Source organism: Musca vetustissima, unplaced genomic scaffold, assembly GCF_032173495.1.
Source record: "Musca vetustissima isolate MV318-11 ecotype Yass unplaced genomic scaffold, APGP_CSIRO_Mvet_v1 utg4643, whole genome shotgun sequence".
In the NCBI taxonomy this organism is placed as follows: domain Eukaryota; kingdom Metazoa; phylum Arthropoda; class Insecta; order Diptera; family Muscidae; genus Musca; species Musca vetustissima.
The window spans coordinates 223,996-245,623 of NW_026879744.1; the positions used below are offsets into that span (position 1 = coordinate 223,996).

Genomic DNA, 21,628 nt, shown 5'->3' on the forward strand with positions numbered 1-21,628 from the left:
AGTGCGTATATTTATTTTCTTACTATTATATAGTAAACTTGATTAAATTCGTTGGTCGTATTCAGAAGTTGATGTGGTTCTCTGCTTAGCACTCCATCGCAGCCTAACGGCTTGCACATCAGCCACCGCTTGTTGTGCAGACGATTCTGTTCTTATTTATATTGTTAGAATAGTATTAGCGGCGAATGCCCGTCTCATTGGGTTCACGAAATTGATTTGATTTTCTGCTTGAACAAATTCATATGCTGACGATTTGTCATTGGCCTTATTTATATTGTTAATATATAGTAAGTTATTGGCTGGAAATATTTCTGAGCGTCCAGCTATTTCTATAAGCAACCAAGCACTAGCAGAAATCATGATGATCGTTTTAATACTACCAGCAGCAGTAACCATCAACCTAGCTATGGTTTTGCCCTGCAATGAACATTTACTATCCACTGTGCCCCAGCAACAGGTGGGCAATATTGAAGCAATGTCTTGTGATGAGGCGAACCAAGTCATTGAGCCTATGGTCGTTGATGATGAAGACGATCTAGCAGATTTTGAAATGTTTGAAATCATGGAGGTAGATGGATGAGATTGAGAATTTCCCCGATGTATGTTGAAAAGACCGAATGAATAAATTTTCTCTCTGCCCTTTTATATTCCGGTTGTCCATATTTAATTTTTATTTTTGTTTAGGCTAGAGGGGTTTTGAGTAGTGGTATTTGAAATGGTATGGCGTGTATGTTTTTTTATAAAAATGTCCAAAATGCCACTTTTCATCTACCGGGATTCGAACTCGAGTTTTCGTATGCACGGCAGCCAGCTACACTACTCACGGCTCCGCGCCATCCCCATTGCCGCTGCTAACTAACGGTCAATAACAATTGAATATTATAGGAATATTTAGGTCGATTGTCGACGAATCTAACAAGGCACACTTAAGTCGATTTTCGCAAGTTATAAATAGATTTTTGCAACATTTATACTGCCTTCTAAATCGAAGTAATTTTTTAAAAGCAAATTTTTTGAATTTTAAAGTAAACAAAGGACAATTATATCGATTGCGCACAGAATTGTGAGCAAATCATAAAAATAAGAGCTAAAGGTTTGTTATCGACATTACGTATATTATCGAATGTGCCGCAGCAACTAATCGGAAATATTGAAGAACTTTAATAATTTTTTGAAAAGATTACGCATTCATTCTCAAATTTTGTTAATGTTTCGAAATAATAAGGGAATTTGATGTTAGGGCCACCATGACGCGACGGATGAGGCAACTGATGCTAGGCCACAAGGTAGGTTTACACAATGTTAAAATAATTCGAAAAATGTTATGGTAAAGAATATTTTTATTATAAACATTTTTCTGAGATTTTTAAAAAAGTGAGATAAAAAAAATAAATGTTCATGCTTTATCTTATCCGTGATTTTTGAAAGAAATATTTTTCATGGACTATCAATAAAATATATATATATATATATATTTTAATTTCACGCTTTGTCTGGTTTATACGTGCAACTTTACGATTCTCTTTTGAAAACATTGTAATTTATAAGTTGTTAAGGCCTATCTGATGATATATTACCACATGTGAACATCCCTATTACCCGACTAATTACTGTTCAGTTGCTCATATCTCTACACATATTTCTTTCTCTTGTAGTTGTCAACTCTCCAAAGTCGACTTCCAATAAAACCCAAATTTAACGAAGAAATTCTATAAATTGAATCGTATTGAACAAATATCGTCAGTTTTCTTTTCAAAACAATCGACGACAACGATATTGCCACTTGAGAAAAAAGACTCTCTAGCCTAGTCTAGCAAAAAGTGAAGAAGTGTGTGAAAAACAACAACTACAAAAAGTTTACAATAAAACATCCGACAACAATTTCTTCTTTGTGTTCTAATAAATTGCAACCATTAAGAGTAAAAATGCCATCACAAATGAATAATAAACTGTAAGTAAATCGAAAAAAAAGCAAGAAAGAAAAGTTCAGTGCAAAAAGAATTATGAAGAAGAAGAAAAATTTTGCAGTGATTATGATGAGTAATTGTTGCTAAAGTAGTGGTGGTGTACAAAAAGAGAAATAAAAAAGAAACGGTGAAAATATCCTTTTTCCGTTTCATAGAGTGTGATGGCCGTTAGTTTTTTTTAATAAAAAAATAAATATGATGATGGTTTGTAAATTAATTTGTGGGTTATAAAGAAGCAGAATATTATATAGATTACACACGCACACAAATATATACACTAGTGTGTGTATTTTCTACGTCTCTGCATATATAGTACACATAAGTATATATACAACAAATGTGTGTGGCGTAAATGATGATTTTGACGGCAAAGTTGTCTGTCGGTCTACTTGTTTGTATTCATTGCAATTAAGTTACAAGAAATAAGCAACAACAACAAAAACAACAGAAGAAAATAAAAGGAACTAAACCCGTTTCGTTTTAAAAATACTTGCAAGTAAAAAAATCAAACCAAAAAAAATAACCTTCAATTATTTTGTTGGTTGGGTACCGCAACAGCACACCAACAAATACCAAAAACCACAACAGTATTAAGAGAGGGGAAAGTATTTTGTTGTAAGTAAAGAAATAAATAAAAATTAAATTCAATAAACAAAAACACAAGTTTTTCTTATTAAAAATTTTTTATGTGGACCGAACCCCAAATTTCCATTTCCAAGTTTCCACAAAAATTTTTGTTTGCGTTTTTGTTGAGAATTTTATTTTGTTTTTCTTTACTTTTTTTCTAATTTTTCAAAGAAACCAAATATAAATGTAATCTAATTTTCTTTTTGTTAATTCCAATTCCCCTCCATTTTCTGTAATATTATTTTATGGTTTTTGTTCGTTCGTTTTTTTTCATGTTTTTTTTATTCTTGTCGTATTTCAGCCATTTTATTAATATGTTTATTTTTTGTTTCCATTGTTGAGAGTGAATGAGATAGATAAACATAGTTCTCTCTCCTAAAAAAACGTCTCCACTTTACTCAGTTTCTTTCGTTCAATTGGAAAGTTGTTCTCTTCTAATTGGAATATGTCTTGTTTTGTGTATTTCTCTCTCACTCACTCGCTCTCACCCTTATTGGATATTTGTTGTTGATTGTTTTGTTTCTTATCGACTCGTCGTTTTCTATTTGCCTCCCTGCCTGGCTGCCATATCGTAATTAATTTTTTTTCTCGAAATTCCAGAAAGGTTTCCATTGTGTTTGGCAAAAAGAAAATGGGCGAATTATCGCGTTTTTAGAGATTTATTTACTTTTAAAAACAAATGTTTACATTATTGAGGGAATGAATTGAGTTCCATATTTGTTTATAATATTAGCATGAAATTAAATTAAAATGTTTGTATCTGAATTTTTTTTAAATTTTTAAATCCCAAAATAAAACTTGAAATTTCCATAACAAAATTCCGGTAGATGCTATAATATTTTTAGTGAAATTTAATGTTGAAATGATAATGTAATTTTAACCCTAAAATGCCACATCATTTGGGGGGTAATTAGAAAAAAGACATGAACAATTTCTGAGACCCTTCAGAACTTTCAGCACTATATAGAAAATATTTACTGTTCCTGAGCTATTTTTCTATAGAAAAATTCGTGAGACAGTCAGCAGGTCTTTTTTTAAAAAATAATTCCAGAAGCCCATTTTCTATAAAAGATAATTTTCTATAAAAGAAAAAAATCCGGAAGCCTTTAGAACTTTTCCTATAGTAAAAAAATCCTGAGACCGTCAGGAAGCTTTTTTCTATAGAAAAAGAATCTGAGACTCTTAAGAAGCCTTTTATTCTATAGATACTCTCCTATGATGCCCAGAAAGACTTTTTCTATAAAAAATCTTAAAGAGTCCTTTAGGAATATATTTTTCTATATAACTCCTAAGACCTCACGGAAGAACGTTTTCTATAGTAAAAAATTCCTGGGACTCTCAGGAATTTTTTTTATAGAAAAAGAATTTGAGACCCTTTAGAAGCCTTTTATTCTATAGATCCTCTCTTTTGATGCCCATAAAGACTTTTCTATAGAAAAAAATCCTCAGAAGCCACATAGGAATATCTTTTTCTATATAAAAAAATTCCTACGACCTCAAGGAAGAACGTTTTCTGTAGTAAAAATTCCTGAGACCCTCAGGATGCTGTTTTCTAAAGAAAAACTATCTGGGACCGTTAATAAACCTTTAATTCTATAGAACCTATCCATTGATGCCTAGAAAGACATTTTCTATAGAAAAAAATTCATCAGGCCCTCACTAATCATTTTTCTAAAGAAAACATTTTCTGGGACCATCAGGTTGACTTTTTCCAATATAAAAATCTTATTGAAAACCTCAAGATAAATTTTCCCTATAGAAAAAATACCACAAAAATAGGCCTCATTTGTATATTGGTTTCAGACCCCATATTTCTTTGGACCCAATTCGTTTCAGACAATTTGGAGTAGAATTACAAATGTCTGTCCGTTCGTCTGTCATCTCTCGAATGGAGGAGCCGATTTCAAACTTTGCACATCGTAATATTTCTTATCAAACTGTATTAATGTTTGAAGATGGGTCCACTGATTGATGGTTTTTGCTGAAAATTAATTTTATCGTATTTGAACCAAACTTATTATATTTGCATAGGCTTGGCAAAGATAATAAGTAATAATTCTGAAAATGGGACCCATCGGTCCACACCTACTGCTGGCTGGCTCCCCCGCAATTTGTACAAATTTTGTAAATTTATTAATGCAATATCAAACGAAGGTATTATCCGATTTGATCTAAACTTTGCAAATCTTAATAGTTTTAATAAACCTTTGAACATGTACGGAAATGGGATCTATCGGTTCGCTGCTTTTGTTATTTACCCCCACAAACATTTAAGCATATATTTCTAGATATCAACCTCTTCTGGTACCTCTCCACAGATGGTAAACTATTTGTTAAAGACATAATAAAACCAGTGTGTAGTAATTCGTAGACCACCAGAAACCGTAGGCCGGTGGTATACATCTGACACTTTTTTAGCTTGTTTATCGTTATTTTTCCATGAAATTCCCTCCCTAACACTGAGTCATACTCCCACAAATGCATACAACTCCAATGGTGATGATGATCATTTACGTAAATCATTCAGTCACTAAATTCCAAGAAAATTCCAGAATCTCCATGGTTGATATTTACTTAAACTTTAAGACGTAATTTCTTGCAGCAACCCACTTTAATACTTATCATTATTTACTTTTATTTCTTATCATCATCAACAACAACGACAACAACAAACATCATCATCACAATATCAACAAATTTATCTGCTTTTATATAGAGAGGATACACTTTATTTTGGAGCAGAATATTGTTTCTATTTTTTCTACACAGTCTCCCTTCCTTCCACTCATACACACATTTTAAATGCTTATCGCGCTGGCTTTATTGTTTAAAGGCAAAAAAATAATAATAATATGACAAGATTTAAAGAAGCAAAAAAACGACATGGAGTTATATTTTATTGTTGTTTTATTTTTGTTGTTGTTATTGTTATACTTGTTTTATGACATGTAGACAACAACAGTTTATATTATTATAATATATATTTTTATGTGTGTGTATATCATAACACCCCACCAATAATTGGTCTGACTGAACGGCCTGGCCTGGTGGTTGTGTGTATTTTTTTTTTTTGTTGATAAACAACAATGCCGTTAGTAGCCTGGTTAACTAAAATGTCTATAATATATACTAACTGGCTTGACTGTGTATACCTGCCTGTTTGCCTCCTCTTTGTTTTTTTAATTATATAAATACATTTTCGAGTAGGTCTGACTGGGTTGGCTGGCCGTGTATGGAGAACGTGACAAGTTGATGTTTTGTTTATACATTTGTTTTTGTTTCTTTTTTGTTTTCTTCAACTTGTTCTTCTGCAGTATGTATATGTATGTCGTCAGTTGTTTGCTTTCTTCCCACCTCGCCCCCTCAATATTTTACTTGCCTTGCCTGGTGGTCATAAAATTATCTCTTGTTTATTTTTTTTAGATAACAACAATTTGTTATCTGTTTTTATTTAGCTTACAATGCAAATATCATAATGCAGTCGTCATTGTTTAATATGATTACTGTTTCTATATGTTCAACAACTTCTGTATAGCGCAGTTTTATAACAAAAAATAAATAATTAATTAAATAAATTATCTCTGCTTAGCTTGGGGTCATTTTTCCGCCACTAAACACGTATTATCATTCTTTCTCTTTTGGTCAGTTACTGTTGATGATTATCTCTTACTTACACTCTCACACGCTTCTTGTCAATTTAGTACTGTTCAACACTGTCACTTTCTGATTAGAAAAAAAATATATAAATTTCATTAGATCTTATATTTTCTAATAATTGCCATATAGAAGAAAATAAAAAAAAAAACAATCGGTTAAGGATCAATGCTTGAGGAGCACAACGGTACGGTAGTATTTTGCCACATACTGATATGAAGAAAAATCCAAATTTTTATCAGAAGAAAATATAAAAACAATATAGGGAATGTTTGAGTAGGACAACAATATTCGAAGAACACCCTAACCAAACCTAAATCGAACCTAAAAAAACGTCAGTATAGAAATTAATCACAAGTCTATATGAAATTCCAAGTCAATCGAACAAACGTTGACTTTTTTTAATACCGCTGATTTATATATGGGAACAAGACCTAAATTGAAACCGAAAACGCAATATAAAATATTTAGGCTAATGAGGGTTTATACACTTTGATAGACTAAATCCGTTTCAGAAAATTTGGAGTCGATTTGCACATGTCCGTCGGTCCACTCCTTCTGTTACCTCCCCGACAAAATGGTCAAAATTCAAACTTTGCCCATCTTAATATTTTTCCAAATTTAGTTTAAGTTCGAAGATGGAGAATATCGGCCCACTCCTCCTGGTACCTTCACCACAAAATGCTCAAAATAACGCTTAAAAATAGTTGTATAATAACATGCAAACGGGCTATCCAATCTATTATTCCTAACAAGCTGAAGATGGGACCCATTGCTCGACTCCTTCTGGTACCTCCCCCCACGAAGGGTTGACATTTTAAATATCTAAAAATCCAATATCAGGCGAATGGAATGTCCGATTTGAACTAAATCGGCTTCGTAAATTTTCTTTAGCAAGCATAGATCAATTCCGAAGTTTGGACCCGTCTGCCCCCTCCTTTGGTACTTTTCATTCCAGTCCCAATTCATTGCGATATGCAAAATTTACGTGAAAATGGACAAAATTGTATATTGGTACTATATCGAAATCTCAATCGATTTACAACAAATTTGGCACACATCATTCTATACTCAATTTAGTTAGCTATGCAAAAATTTGGCGAGAGGTTGATTTAAAAATCTTAAAATTCGCATATAAATCTTTGCCGATTTCAACAAAACTCAATACACACAGGAATCTTGTATCAATCAATACAAAGTACGCTACGCATACTTTCGTGTCAATGGGACACACGTGGGTCATTTGGAAGACGGATTTATAAAAAAATCGACGAATATATATATACAGAGGCCATTCGTAATTCTTCTGAAACGATTTAAATAATGTTGACATACGTCATGGTAAACATTACTCAGTAGCTATCCAAAATTCCCGGACATTTGTAACAAACCTTAATTCTTTGGAGAGCGACTTTTGGGAATTTCAGATGAAAAAATGAAAAAAAATTATATGGAAGTCACGTCTAAATCTTAAACGATTTTAACAAAACTCAAAATATGATTTCTATAAAGTCGGTAGTCAATGCACATTTTTTTTAATAATTTCAATTCAAAATAAATTTAGAAAATAAGACAAATTTTCTATTCTTTTTTATTTACCCCACTTAAATAAATGTCTACAGTAAGAATTATTTTATTTGCGTAAAAACAAAACAACAGAGTGGTGATGAACGAACCTTCTCATCAACATCGTTTTCGTTGTCACGTGATATACAAATCAATACTTAAGAAAAGTTCTCTATTAATGGCGGCCTGGTATATATGTATGAAAATATTCAACAGATTGCTGGCTGCCTGGCTGAGATGAGGTTATTGTTCAGTTGAAGAAGAGAACATGATAAAGAATGCATAATAAAAAAGTATATAAACAAGTTGATAAATATCAATTAGCTTTAATTACAGCACAAGCAAGCATTCAACAATAAAAATGGAGGAATAAAGAATACTTGAGAAAACAACACTCGCTTGCAAATCAATTAAAAAAATGAAAATTCGAACACTTTCTAGATGTTTACAATATTGTTCTGTTGTTTTCATTTGCTGCAATAGCCTACATTCAATGACAGTTGTAGTGTATGTGTGATAACAAAGGCTATGATATATGTACGATATTTATGTAGTCACTTATAATTAACAACAAGTTCAAATAAAGAAAAAAAGTAGTAATAGAATGTGAGGCAAGTGTCGTTATACATACATACGTATTTTTTATAATTGTTGTTATATTCATTGTTGTATTTGCTAATACGATGTGTGATTTTTATACCTCGCGCCTTATGGCTGATGAGGGTATATATACCCCTTGGTACGGTGAAAATGTGCCTCATAGAAATCCAATAGTAGACTAATGGAATGTCCGATTTGAATCAAACTTTGTACAACCTATTATCTTTACCAAGCTTAGATCAAGTAGAAGGATGGGACTCATTGGTCGACTCCTTCTGGTACCTCCCCCACAAAAGGGTCAACATTTTTATTGTTTAAGAATCCAATATCAGGTGAATGGAATTTCCGATTTGAACCAAACTTTGCACAACCTTTTATCTGAACCAAGTCTAGATCAAGTAGGGAAATGGGACCCATTGCCCACTCCTTCTAGTACCTCCCCCACAAAAGCGTCAAAATTTTCAATATTTATAAGTCCATTATTAGGCTAATGTAATATCCCATTTGAATCAAACTTTGCACAACCTATTATCTTTACCAAGTCTACATCAAGTTAGAAGATGCGACCCATTGGTCCACTCCTTCTGGTACCTCCCTAACAAAAGGGTCAACATCTTTATTATTTATGAATCCAAATATCAGGCGATTGGAATGTCCGATTTGAACCAAACTTTGCTTTGTTTTATATGCAATTTTGGTTTATAGATTTTGATTTTTATTATTTTATTGTGTAAAATAATAAATCTATATGGACAAAATACAAACTTTGCTTTGTTTTATATGCAATTTTGGTTTTGAATTTTTATTACATTGTGTAAAAAATATCTATATGGACAAAAGTTCATAATTAAAAAAACAATTTAATTTCTAAACAATGTTTATAATTTTTTCTTCAATACAACGAGTCGTGCAGCGCACATGTCGTACCCAATCAGCAGCAATACGTTTGATAACCAATCTATCGTATATGAGTTTTTTTTTATATTTTTAGCAACAACGAAATTCCATGAAAAATGAAAGACAGACGACGAGACACAGGCTACATATATAACCGCACATGATTGCCCATGTATACACATATATTCATTAATTATATATGTATATATAATAGCACACATTCACGTGTTCGCAAAAAAATACGCAAGCTATTGAAATTCTAAACAAAAAATAAATAATGAATCATTATTATTTTTCATAAAAGGGAAATGAAAAAAAAAATACTGTAGAGGTTTGCAATTTCGAAAAAAAGGTCAAAAAATATTTTTTAAATTTGTTTTATAACCAAAACGAACAACAATGTAGAAAAAATGTCAATTTGTTATTTAATTTGTATTTTGTATATATTATAAAATAAATTTTTTAAATAATTTTAGTAAAAACGTGTAAAAATAAAAAAGCGAGCCTTGTTTCTTGACAACGAACATGAAAACGAATTACCAACAATTAATAGTATTTGAATATTTTGAAAATCAACTAGAATAACTGGCACATAATCTATTGAAAATGTACACACTCAAATAATTAGATAACATACTTTATATCTAACAGATTTGAATCATATGATACACACTATTTGTTTTAAGATTTACTTTGTTGAAATAACATATACATTTCTCTTACAAGATGATATCACTAGAATTCTGTGGAATTTTCCATTACAAGATGGGGGGTATGCATCTACAGTTATAATTACCAAGATAAACATTAGCTTTATCGTGTTCGAAAATATCTCAGAGAATGTAATATTTTTTTATATAAAAACATTTTTTATTTTTCTTTCTGAAAAGGTAAACATGCTCTAAAACGTTAAACACATACGCAATTACTTTTTTGGCAGCTGAGTTATATTTACGTAAATTTTGTGATTATCTTATCTGAAATGTTTGTCGTCGTTCTCCGTCAACAAACACCATCACCATTATTATTATCATTATCATCATCATCATGGAAAAGTAATCTCCAATAAAAAGATACACCTTGACTACGACATGTGATAAAAAAATTATAAAACTCTGATTAATATTATTGTGATTAGCATCATTTAGACTGTACTGGAAAATACAAAATTACCCTCTCACTATACTCATAATAATAATAATGTAGTAATTATTCTTCATCTAATCTTTATAGTGTGTTGGAATAACATTTTATATAGAAAGATTGTGAATTTACGTTTTAGAAAAAAAATGATAAAAATTAACCAAAAATACACCTGAATAGATGATACTCTTATCAGGAGATAAGGTACGGTACCGTACCACCTATTATCTTAATTTTTGTGTATGCAGAGCAAAGAGCACGTGATGAGAGTTACTTCAGTTGCTCATATTTATACACTCAGCCGAATGTGAGGGTACATACACTTTCATACGGTGAAAATGTGCCTCATCGAAATATTGTTTTTAGACCCCATGTTTCTTTGAACCAAATCCGTTTCAGAGCCGATTTGCAAATGCCGTTCGTCTGTCTATCTCTCTTCCGTCCAAATTTAGCTCATCGTAATATTTCTTTCAAACTTAGTTTAACTTCGATGATGTTTAAAATGGTAAATATTGTGCGGAAAATTAATTTTATAATATCACAGTCTATCCGATTTGAAACAAACTTTGCAAAAACCATTATCTTTACGAAGTCTAGATTAAGTCCGAAGATGGGATCCATTAGTCCACTCCCTCCGGTACCTCCCCCACAAACAGTCAACATTTTCAATATTTCTAAATCCATTATCAGGGGAACGGACTATCCGATTTGAACCAAACTTTGTACTACCTATTATCTTTACCAAGCCTGGATCAAGTATGAAGATGGGACCTATTTGTCCACAGCTTCCGGTACCTCCCTCACGATCTGTCAATATATATTTTTTAAACATATGATTAAATTTGAAGCTAATTGAATAAATCCGAAACCTCTTTGATAAAAACAAATATCTTATATAAAACTAATAATAAAATCTGTGTGCAATTCCGAAGACCTCCACAAACCATAGGCTGCTGGGTACACCGACTGAAACTTTTTTTACTAGTTTTTGTTTATATTTGGTTTCCTAGACGCATTTTATATTAAAATACAAATAACTTTGGACTGAGTTCTGAACAATATTATTGGGATATGAAAAGCAAAAGTTTCTTGAATATTGATTGAAGTGCTTATAAATTTGTAATTTTTGTAGGGGATCCACCTATCTCATATCATATTAAAGATATATAGACCCTTGGACAAGTTAAATTTTCTTCAGAATGTTTTATTATATATTGTGCTGAAATGTAGTTTTCTTATTTTATTTACTTATTTATTTTGTTGTTTTTATTTTGAATACCTACCTTGGTATGGTTTATATGAAACTAGTCAATTTTTTGTTTGTTTTTTTTTTATAAAAAATACTTATATTTAAAACTTTATCTTGTCCCACCCAATGTAAATTAAAACAAGCGTTTTTGGATTTGTTTTTTTATTTTCAAAGTAATCAAATTTTGCCTAGCAACAATTTTATTCTTTGTAATCTGATGATTTATTTTATTTCGGTTTCTGTGTGTATATATTGTTGTTGTTGCTAAACAAGCGCTATAGTGGTGTGTGGGGAAATTCGCAGTTTTTTTGTTTATACTATTAACCCTCTTCGAGCAGAATACTGAAATTATTTTTTACATTATGAAAAATACCAACAACATAGATCAGCAATACCTTTTCCAGATCAATAGTTAAAATTTTTAAATCACTTCCGTCTCCGATTAGAAAGAGGGTTAATTTTAATACCTTTTATTTATTATGTGTATACATACAATTATATTGTTATTATTTCTTTTTCTTATTAATTTAATCTAATCGTTAAATAAATGTTTTTGGGGGAAAACACGTAAAACCTTACCTGCAAAGGTAATAATATTTTTGTTGTTGTTGAATTATAATGATGACTGTACTTTTGTAGTAAAACAAATAGCATGATTTGTTTTTATTGTTAACAAGCTATGTTTTTTTTTGCTTTGTTTATTTGTTTGTTGCCAATTACCTTTTTTGTTGCTACCTCTTATTCTCCATTAACTTATTATATATTTAAACAAAAGTCGCTCATTGAAGGCAAACAAAAAAGAGTGTATAATCAATAATTAGAATATAAACACGCGCCATCGGTTTTTATTTGTATTATATTGAGTTGAATAAAATGTTATAGATTATTCAATATTTTATGGTGATATTAAAATAACAATATTAACTATAGGAAGATAACAAAATCACCACTATGTAGAATATTGATATCTGCTAACACTCAAATTAGGATTTTCCATAAGTAGTATGGTTAAAAATAAGTAGTATGGATTAATTTTTATCATTAAACTTGAAAAAACTCTAATTATTCGAAATAAAGTTTATATATTTTAATTAATGCCATCTGACTCTTCATCTGTTTTTGAAATCACAATATTCATATTTAATATCAATATTTAATGTAGAGTATTATCAATATAGGATTAATGAGAATAAAATTAAGAACAATTAAAATTTATATTAATTTTAAAAGTCCTCTCCTTATAATCCCTATATCCAACCGAAGTGACTCCAATTTGAAATCTCGGAACATCTTCGTCATTTGTGGCAATTTTAATATCATCATCTGATACTCCAACCAATGAGAGAGGGGAATAAAATACAACCTGTGAGAAAATTTTCTTAACATTGGTCATCCTTTGGAGTAGTCTCCCAATTTTCGGAATTTCGAAATTTAGGACACATTTTCCTATTCAATTGATTGAAATTTTATATGTTGAAATTACATTTACATGAATAATGCCCTTCTTTTTTGTAAAAGAATGGATCTATTTTCGTTTTCCAAATTCGCGACACGTTTCTTTTAAATTTGTATACATTTTTGTTTGCTAAACAATCTAATTAGTTGCAGAAAACATCCTAACCATCCCATCTATTCTCTTCTTCCCCTTTTCCACATATCACAAATAAAAGAAAAAAACCTAAACGTCATATTTTTGTTTATTTGTGCCAACTGCGTATTTATTTTTCAATAAATCTGTTTATTACAATATAATATGCGGATGGAGGTCTGCAGTTTTTTGTTTTTCATTATTGTTTTACACGATAGGCCTCTCTTGTTATGCAAGGAAATGAAAACATCTACCATGTCGACTCAATCCGATCAATTAAAAATCTTACATTAATGGCACACACTGCCTCCTCATCCTCCCCTTTCCTGGGTTGCTTTGCTGTCTATTACAAAATAAGGGGTTTACGACCATTTGTTGTTGCATTGTTAGAAAATGAGAAAATGACAAAAACGAAATGACGTGTATATATCGTATGTTGTTGTGTACAACATTTATTTCCTTACATAATGAATGGCCGGTCGGTTGACTGATTCAATTTAATATTTTTACGGCGTAGTAGAAGATTCTTTGGTTTGTTTTGATTATCCCTCACAAGTTGAGACATTAGAGCCTACCATATACCTACCTTACCTACAAACATTGAGAAATGCATTGTGCCCCATCCACCCTCTTTTGATATCTTCCTATTATCGGGAATATGTTGTTGTCTTTTTTGTTACCGGTTAAAAGCCATTCATTCATTCATGCAGGCACTGCAGGTTTACCCCAACCACCTGCCTACTCTTCTTAAATTGTGTTTTCATATTTTGTTGTTTGCCTGCCCACCACCACCAACATTATCATCATCACCGCCACCCATCTTTGTTTGTGTCCCCTGTTTTATTTTGTTTTGTTTTGCTTTGTCGTTTAGCTTGTTTAGTTATTATACAAAAAAACAATTTTTTCTTATAAAAATCTTTGTTTAAGACAATTTCAGTTTAGTCTTTAATCGGACGCGCAGAACTTTAAACAACGTCTCTCAAGGCAAAACAAAAAATATATCCATTAAATTTTCACATAAATTGTTGTGATCGTCGAGTCGAGTCCTCCCATCACAGCAAATGTTTAACAATTTCCTGCACAGACATTTTAAATTTAATACGAAATTAAAATAAATATAAAACCATAATAAGGGAGTATTTTCCCTGGTTTTCATAGAAAGAAACCTAATTCTAATACCCCAGGCAACATAACTGTGATATAATTTTAATTAACATATAACATAAAATAAATCAATAAAAATTAAAAAAAAATATTCTAAAAGGACATATCCTTAAAAAAATATTTCAAAGAAATTTGAAATCCAATCAACTTATATTAAGTTTTTTGTTGTTGGTGTTGTAAATAGTAATGGCAGCTGCTATTGGTATTACCATTACCGACTGTGATAATCATCATGTGCATTTTGATAATAATACTAGGTATGGATTTATTGCAAGGACAATAATTACTAAAATCCAAAAACAAAAAAATATTGAATATTGGTGGCTATATTTAAATGCGAACCTATGAAGATAATTTTTGGTGGGAAGTTTGTCTCCCAAAAAATATCAAATTACAGCCAATTGGTGTGAAAAATCTTAAAAATTAGAAGAACCGTAGTATGAATTAGATATCTAAATGCGGGCCTACATAATATTTGATAGAAAGCTTGCCTAATTTCCTAAAAGAATTTGGAGCAAAAAAATTTTCTTTTCCCCATTGACTGATGAAAATACAACCAAAATTGGATTTAAATGTGTGCAAAAAAAAAATATATAAATAAATAAAAAGGTGGATAAGTACCTCATTTGGAATCCGACTGTAGATAGAGGACACAAGGACTCGCTACAAATTATTTTCCAAAACCTCTGAGGACAATAATCACATTTTTCGTCGTGGGCCTATGTGTTTTACGAAATATGTTTTACAAAATATAATGAAAATATGTTCATAAGCATAAAATTTGTAGAAAATGATTAGCTGTGGGCCTCCCTAAGGTAAAAAAAAATATTAAATAACTTCTTATGGGTCTCAGGCCATAACCAAAATTTGGCGCAATTTTTTTTTTTTGACTCAAAAAAAAAATAAATAAAAATAAAAAAGTAAATAAATAAAAAATAATAATCTGCAATCTAGAACATTCAAAAAATCCTCCTCCTAAAGCCCTTCATATTTTTTAGAAAATTGTTCGTCCTTTCCAATTCTACCAAATATTATAGAAATGGTTTCGTGCCCCACCAAGGGACTACAAAAAATATATAAACATTTCTTCTTCGTCCTTTCAGTCTTATATAAAATATTATAGAGAAAATAAAAAAAACCTTCGATGCTTTAAAAATTAAATTAACAGTACGTTTACATCTAATCGGATTTCGTTAACCCAGTGGGTTTCAATTGTCATTTCCTTTGCATATATGTCAAATAAATCCTCATAAAGTAGGTTAACCCCGACAAAAAGTTCTAATGTACAAGGAGTTTAAATTTCCAATGGCCTCCTGAGGCCCAAACATTTTGTAGAACATTGTTTGTGGTCCTTTTAATTCTGCGGGACTACAAAAACATTTATAAAAAAAAAGTTCCAAAGTGTCCTTAAAGCCTGAAAAATTTTATTGAAAATTATTCTTGGTCCTTTCAGTCTTGCCTTACATAAAGGAGCCTACGATGGGAATCAAAATAAAAAATATACCATAGACTCCTGGGACTACAAAAAATATAAAAAAATTACCATAGGCTACAGAGGCCTGCATATTTTGTAAAAAATGTTTATTGTCCTTTCAAAAAATATTTCATTACATTTCTAAAGGTCCCTGAGGCCCTGTCCTTTCAGTTTTACAAAAATATTAAATTAAATTTCCAAAAAATGTTGTTCATTCGGACCTTACAGTGGGATATTTTGAAAATACATTTATATGGACGCAATATGAAACTACATTGCATCAATTTTTTTTAATTTACATGTGATTTTGGAATATAAAAATTGATTTCAAATTTTGTTGTTATTTTTTTAAGATTGTCATAATTGGCCTTGACGAAGCCGAACAATGAAAACACACTTTACCTCTTTATCAAAAGTAATTAAGAAAATTATCTTTATTTGCGTCATGTGTTTGAGTTTGTTTATTGGATGCCAGAGACAATCTATAAAATTTATGATGAAATTCTGTCTTAAATTCAAGATAGTACATTTTAATAAAAATAAATTGTAATATTAAAAAAATTCTTTAATTATAATTCACCCAAAAAATATGCAGTCAGGGTTAAAAAAGCTATTTTTGAAACGTGTTAATTTTTCATAGATAAAAAAATTATAAAAAAAAATCTGAAATATTTTTTTGTGTATCACAACAACAAATTATAATTATACGTGCATTCTTTATAAAAAATAATATTATATACATGACGATAATACCATCAACAAAAAATGTGTGCCAAGTGCGCAATTTTTTTCTTGTTGTTGATTTGTTTTCATTTCTTTTTAACATTTTATTATATACGACATAGGTGGTGTATATATAAATTTGTGTGTATGTACATCTTGAGAAAAATGCTAATGTTTCTTTGCAAAAAAAATAACAAATTAATCACAAATTCTCAGACAGAGAAATTATATACTCTTTGGTTTTGAGTGATGAGATAAACAAATGCAACGTCATTTTGGGAATTTATTTTAATATCAATTTTTTTTTTATTTACCATAAAAATACTAAATTTGTTTTTCAGTTTTGTTTACAGCTTAATGGCAATGACTTAATGAAATTTTAATTAAATTGTCAATTTGCAAAGCGAATATATAAATAAAGAGAGCTGTCCGTCGACAGTCCAGTTAAACAAATATAATACTGTCATGGAATTGCTCTCTTTGTATGATATTCGATAAGCCTCAATAAATGTTTCCCTTCTTCTTCATCTCTATCCACTTTTTTGTAAACAATTTTACTAACCCCTCTCCTTTTTCTACATACTAAATATTGTTCAAATGTCCTTTGTCTCTATAAAATATTTTGTCCGTCTAAAAATACCGGAGAGAATTTTTTCTCCATTAACAAACATTTTTCCTTTTCGATCTGCTGTTTTTGTTTTGTTTTCAAAAACTAGATCACGAATTACAAATATGAAGAGAGCTATCTGTCGACAGTCTAGTTTCTTTATTACTGTCATGGAATTGCTCTCTTTATATCGTATTCGTCGAACAACAATCTAACACTTAATTGTATTTTTTTATTTTGTGTTATGATTGATTGGTTTTGGGGTTTTTCTTTTTGTTGTCTGGCGAAAATTATTTTGATTTACAGGACGCAAATAATATTCCCTATAGATTGTTTAGGGGACAATCGTGTTGTCCAATGGGCCTTCCATTTCTTTTTGGTAAGATACAAGTTTTTTTTTAATTTGACAAAAAAATATATTATTTTTTAAAGGTTATGGAATCTGCAAAAATATGTTCGTGGCCTCTAAGATATGTCATTAAGAAATTTATAAAAAAATCGTGGATCTTTTAAACTACAACAAAAAAGTGTGGCCTCGAAAGAATGTATATTTTCTCTAAGGTATACAAAAAAATATTTGTAATTGTTAAAATAGTTTTAAATGATTTTCACTGGCATCTTAGGCGTATATAGAAAATGTATTGTGAGAATCACTGAGGTTTAGTACAAGCTTTATGACTTTTTTGCTCCATGGTCTACTAAAATTTCCAAAGGTTTTTGAGTCGTACAAAAGAAAAAATTGTATAAAAAACTTCATAAGTCCTGAGGCCTGCAGGATTTTGTACAAAATTGTTCATCAAAATATTACAGAACCGTTTTCGTGGAGCTCCGAGGACTATAAAACATAAACGGGGTTTACCCAATTTTTTAATATACAACATTTCTAAGGTCAGCATATTTCGGGGACGCACAAAATTAGGGTATAATTCTAAATATGAAGCGCTAGACGAGAAAATACATTTGATGCCATTGAAATGCTGAAATGGGTGGTTTCAACCAATGGTTTATAAATACACTATTGTGTTCGTCTAGCTTTAAAATAATTCTTCAAAACTTTCAGAGGATTTTTTTCTTTTTCAGTTTACATCTATGTCATCAATTCTCATTGTGACCACCATAGCTTTTGAAGTTTCAAAACTTTCAGGGATTTTTTTCTTTTAATCAAATTCCCTCTGTTTTATTTATGAGACTGGATATTTTTTCGCTCTTCCCTTAAAATGATAAGAACTAAATTATTTTTTCATTTTTTCAAATTTATTGAAAACCCTAGGGTTCTTAATATAATGGTTTCGAAAACTTACTATTCTTTAGCTTAATGTTGTTTGTGTATAGTTAATTTTTTTGTAGCAAGATTCCTGAATGTTGACTGGTGTTGAAAAAGAATTCATTGTTTTTTTGTTGGGATGGCTGTGTTGGTTAACTTCACACATAACTCTAAATTCAAGTTTGACTTAAATAACTAAGAGGGGAGCAATTAAAATTAATTTTTATATTCAAATAATTCAAATTAAAAAAACGCGTCGGTTGTTTTGCAATTCAATTTACAATCCACCGCGGCCACGACCACCAGTTGGACCACCTTGCCAAGCACCACGACCACCGCCCGGGGCACCTGGCGGTCCGCCTCTGCCACCACCGGGAGGACCACCTCGTCCACGGCCTCGTGCTAGAAAACAAATAAAAAACTTTCTTAGTAGGTGCGGACAACATTTAATAGGTTTGTGTCCACTTACCCTGTGCCCGAAGTATGGCCGCTTTCCCTCGACCCGCCGTTCCACCCAGCCCCTTCCCCGTCTGTTTCTTAAACATGGGTGCATTTTTCAACATATCCGGCAGTATAAGAAAACGTATTTTCGATCCGCGTATATAGACATTTTCCAAATGTGCCGTCCGGCCATCTCGGTATGTTACCGTAATTTGTGTCATTTGACAATTCATGTTATCTTCTGCCTCGATAAGTTTTCCACGGTATACTTCACCAGTTATTGTTTCACATGTTATAATATGACCTTCTGCTTCATGCAGAACTTTTATGGGTACACCAATCGACATGGCTGTGTTTTTTTATACAATTTTATTAAATTGTATTAAAATATTTATTAGATTTTAGCACTAATTTGCAAAATATTTTGCTTTCGGGTCGTTTGTTGAAGAAGAAAACGATTAAAGTGCCCAGTGTTGTACGGCTTTTTTTCTGTGTGAGTGGGTATTTGACAGTTAATACAGCGCCATGTTTTTCTTCTATTGCTGAATTTGCGGAGAGTGTGTGTGCGTGAGCGAGTGCCATTTCACATGTCAAGCACAGACAGTGTTGTATTTTTCTTTCTTGGGTGTGCTCTATTGTGAATGAATGCTGTGTGTATGCATTGGTTGGCAACACTTGTTTGCTTTATTGTTTTACAGTAATTTAGGATATTTTTGTTATTTTATATAATTTTTCAAGTATTTAAATAAAAACTTTGTTTTTCTCATATGAACAAATATCTCTAATAAACTGTTTGTTTCTTGTTTATAATTTTTATCAAAATAGTTGTTTTGAATTATAACCCCAAATTTAAACTTCGGCTAAAACACTGGAAGAAAAAATATTATTTTTAATTACTTTAATATCAAATATATATCAAATATAAAAAAATATTTTCTTATACAAATTTTTGAAAAGAAAATCCCCTCTAAAAGACTGCTTTAGTTTTATAATAATTTTTAACAAAATAGTTTAATAAAAATTGAAATTGGCCACAACACTAAACAAAATAACTATGATCTATAAATGCACACTGCAAAATGGATTTTTCTTTAACAAATTGATTTCATTTTTCAATCCCAATACACAATTCTCATATTTTTCTATTTTTTAATTATTTTCAGCGACCCATTAAGTAGTAGTAGTAGTAGAAGAGAGTTTACGGAATCTGTTCTTGGCGCTAATTGCGCTGAGAGTAAATTGCGTACGATTTCCACCTCTTCTTGCGCTACGAACATGTCGACTGAGTCCTACTGTATCTCTCTCGGCGTAGGGCCTCTGTGGTGGTCCTGATGTCCCTACCCACCACAGAACAGATCACGATAGGGCGTCTCTCTTAACAGGTTCGTATTGCTGCCTGCACACATTTATGAGCTATATTTTAAGAAATACTAAATTATCTTCTTATAACTCCCCCAGGTTACACTCGAAAATCTTCTGTCGATTCATCTGGTGGCAGCAGTGTATTTGACAGAAGCAATAATGGCAGCAACAGCAGTGGTGGCTCTCGAAGCGTTAGCACTTCATCGGCATCATCGGATTGCTCGGACTCGGATGTACAATCCATCTATTCGGATGACGATTGCCAAGAGATAGTCAAGCAGATCTTAAATCAAGATCATCCAACACGCATCTCGATCAAATTGCACGTCACCGAGACGAAATTCACCAAATGGGAATGCGTTCTAAATCCCGACAATGACATCTTGTACGTGGCCATGCCAGACAAGCTGGCACCGGAGGCATCGCAACAAACCTTTTTGTCACTTTTGGAATTTGCCGAAGATAAATTGGAGGTGGATGCTGTTGTTATGTGCGTACGTAAGGATCGTGCTGATCGTGCCCGTATCTTGGAAAGCTTTTTGCTAATGGGATTTGAACCGTTGTCCAGAAAAGCTCCCGAGGCGCCACCAGCCGCCATTAAAGATGTCGAGAATTTCTTCCTTATCTATCGTATTGAGGAGTAAGCATGCAAAATGCTAAAAACATGGCAAAACACCGCCCCCCAAAATAAAGGAAATATGCAAAACTTTTGAAATTAATATAATTTAGTATAACAACAACAACAAGGCCAGTATATACACATATTACCGGCCGCTAGTAGGACTCAACAAATTGCATATTTTTCTTTAAATTCCACCATCCATCATCCGGGGATGGGTTTTGCCATCAGATTTTTCCAGCTATCTTGTTCTGGATTGGGGAGAAATTTCGTAATCAATGTTAAGAGCAAAGCTAATTATGTCGTAAACAAAAATTCAATATATCACCACCACACAAATAAAAAAATTGGTAAAATAAAAAATTAAACTAAAAAAATGCAAAGAAAACTGCACCAAAAAAAATTAAAAATCAAATAAAAAATCCCAAAAAAAAAAAATGTATTAGTTTTAGTATTTCTTATATATTTGCAACATTATAAACACACATATATCAACAAAACAAATTTGCTTTCTAAAAAATATTTTTTTTGCTTATTATTCACAACAATATACAACAAAACTATTCCAAATTTTATTATTATTTTTTTAATATTTTTTATTTTAATATTCAGATTTTTTTTCTTTATTATTATAATTTGTTTTTTTCTTTCTTTATTTTTGTTCTAATGAATTTTTATGTGTG

At 31.2% G+C, this 21,628-nt stretch overlaps 2 protein-coding genes across 2 annotated transcripts; one reads left to right on the forward strand and one right to left on the reverse strand.

The window, feature by feature from the left end:
- Window positions 1-1,838: 1,838 nt before the first annotated feature.
- LOC133324850 (ornithine decarboxylase antizyme) lies at window positions 1,839-20,980 on the forward strand. Its single transcript, XM_061533681.1, is given in 4 exon segments — window positions 1,839-1,951; window positions 20,128-20,293; window positions 20,295-20,346; window positions 20,423-20,980. Coding segments are annotated over 4 exon segments (792 nt in total). The 5' UTR covers window positions 1,839-1,925; the 3' UTR covers window positions 20,971-20,980.
- On the reverse strand, window positions 18,801-19,311 carry LOC133324856 (small nuclear ribonucleoprotein Sm D3). Its single transcript, XM_061533687.1, has 2 exons — window positions 18,993-19,311; window positions 18,801-18,925 (listed from the first exon to the last, which is right to left on the reverse strand). Exons 1-2 carry the CDS (start codon window positions 19,309-19,311, stop codon window positions 18,801-18,803), a joined length of 444 nt encoding a protein of 147 aa, XP_061389671.1.
- Window positions 20,981-21,628: the final 648 nt, after the last annotated feature.

What these genes read in the sequence shown, in the direction of transcription:
- LOC133324856 (XM_061533687.1), bottom strand. Translation starts at nt 19,311, where the DNA reads ATGTCGATTGGTGTACCCATAAAAGTTCTGCATGAAGCAGAAGGTCAT. An exon ending in GGCCATACTTCGGGCACAGG is followed by an intron (nt 18,926 to 18,992) that starts GTAAGTGGACAC and finishes TTTGTTTTCTAG; the next exon opens with CACGAGGCCGTGGACGAGGT.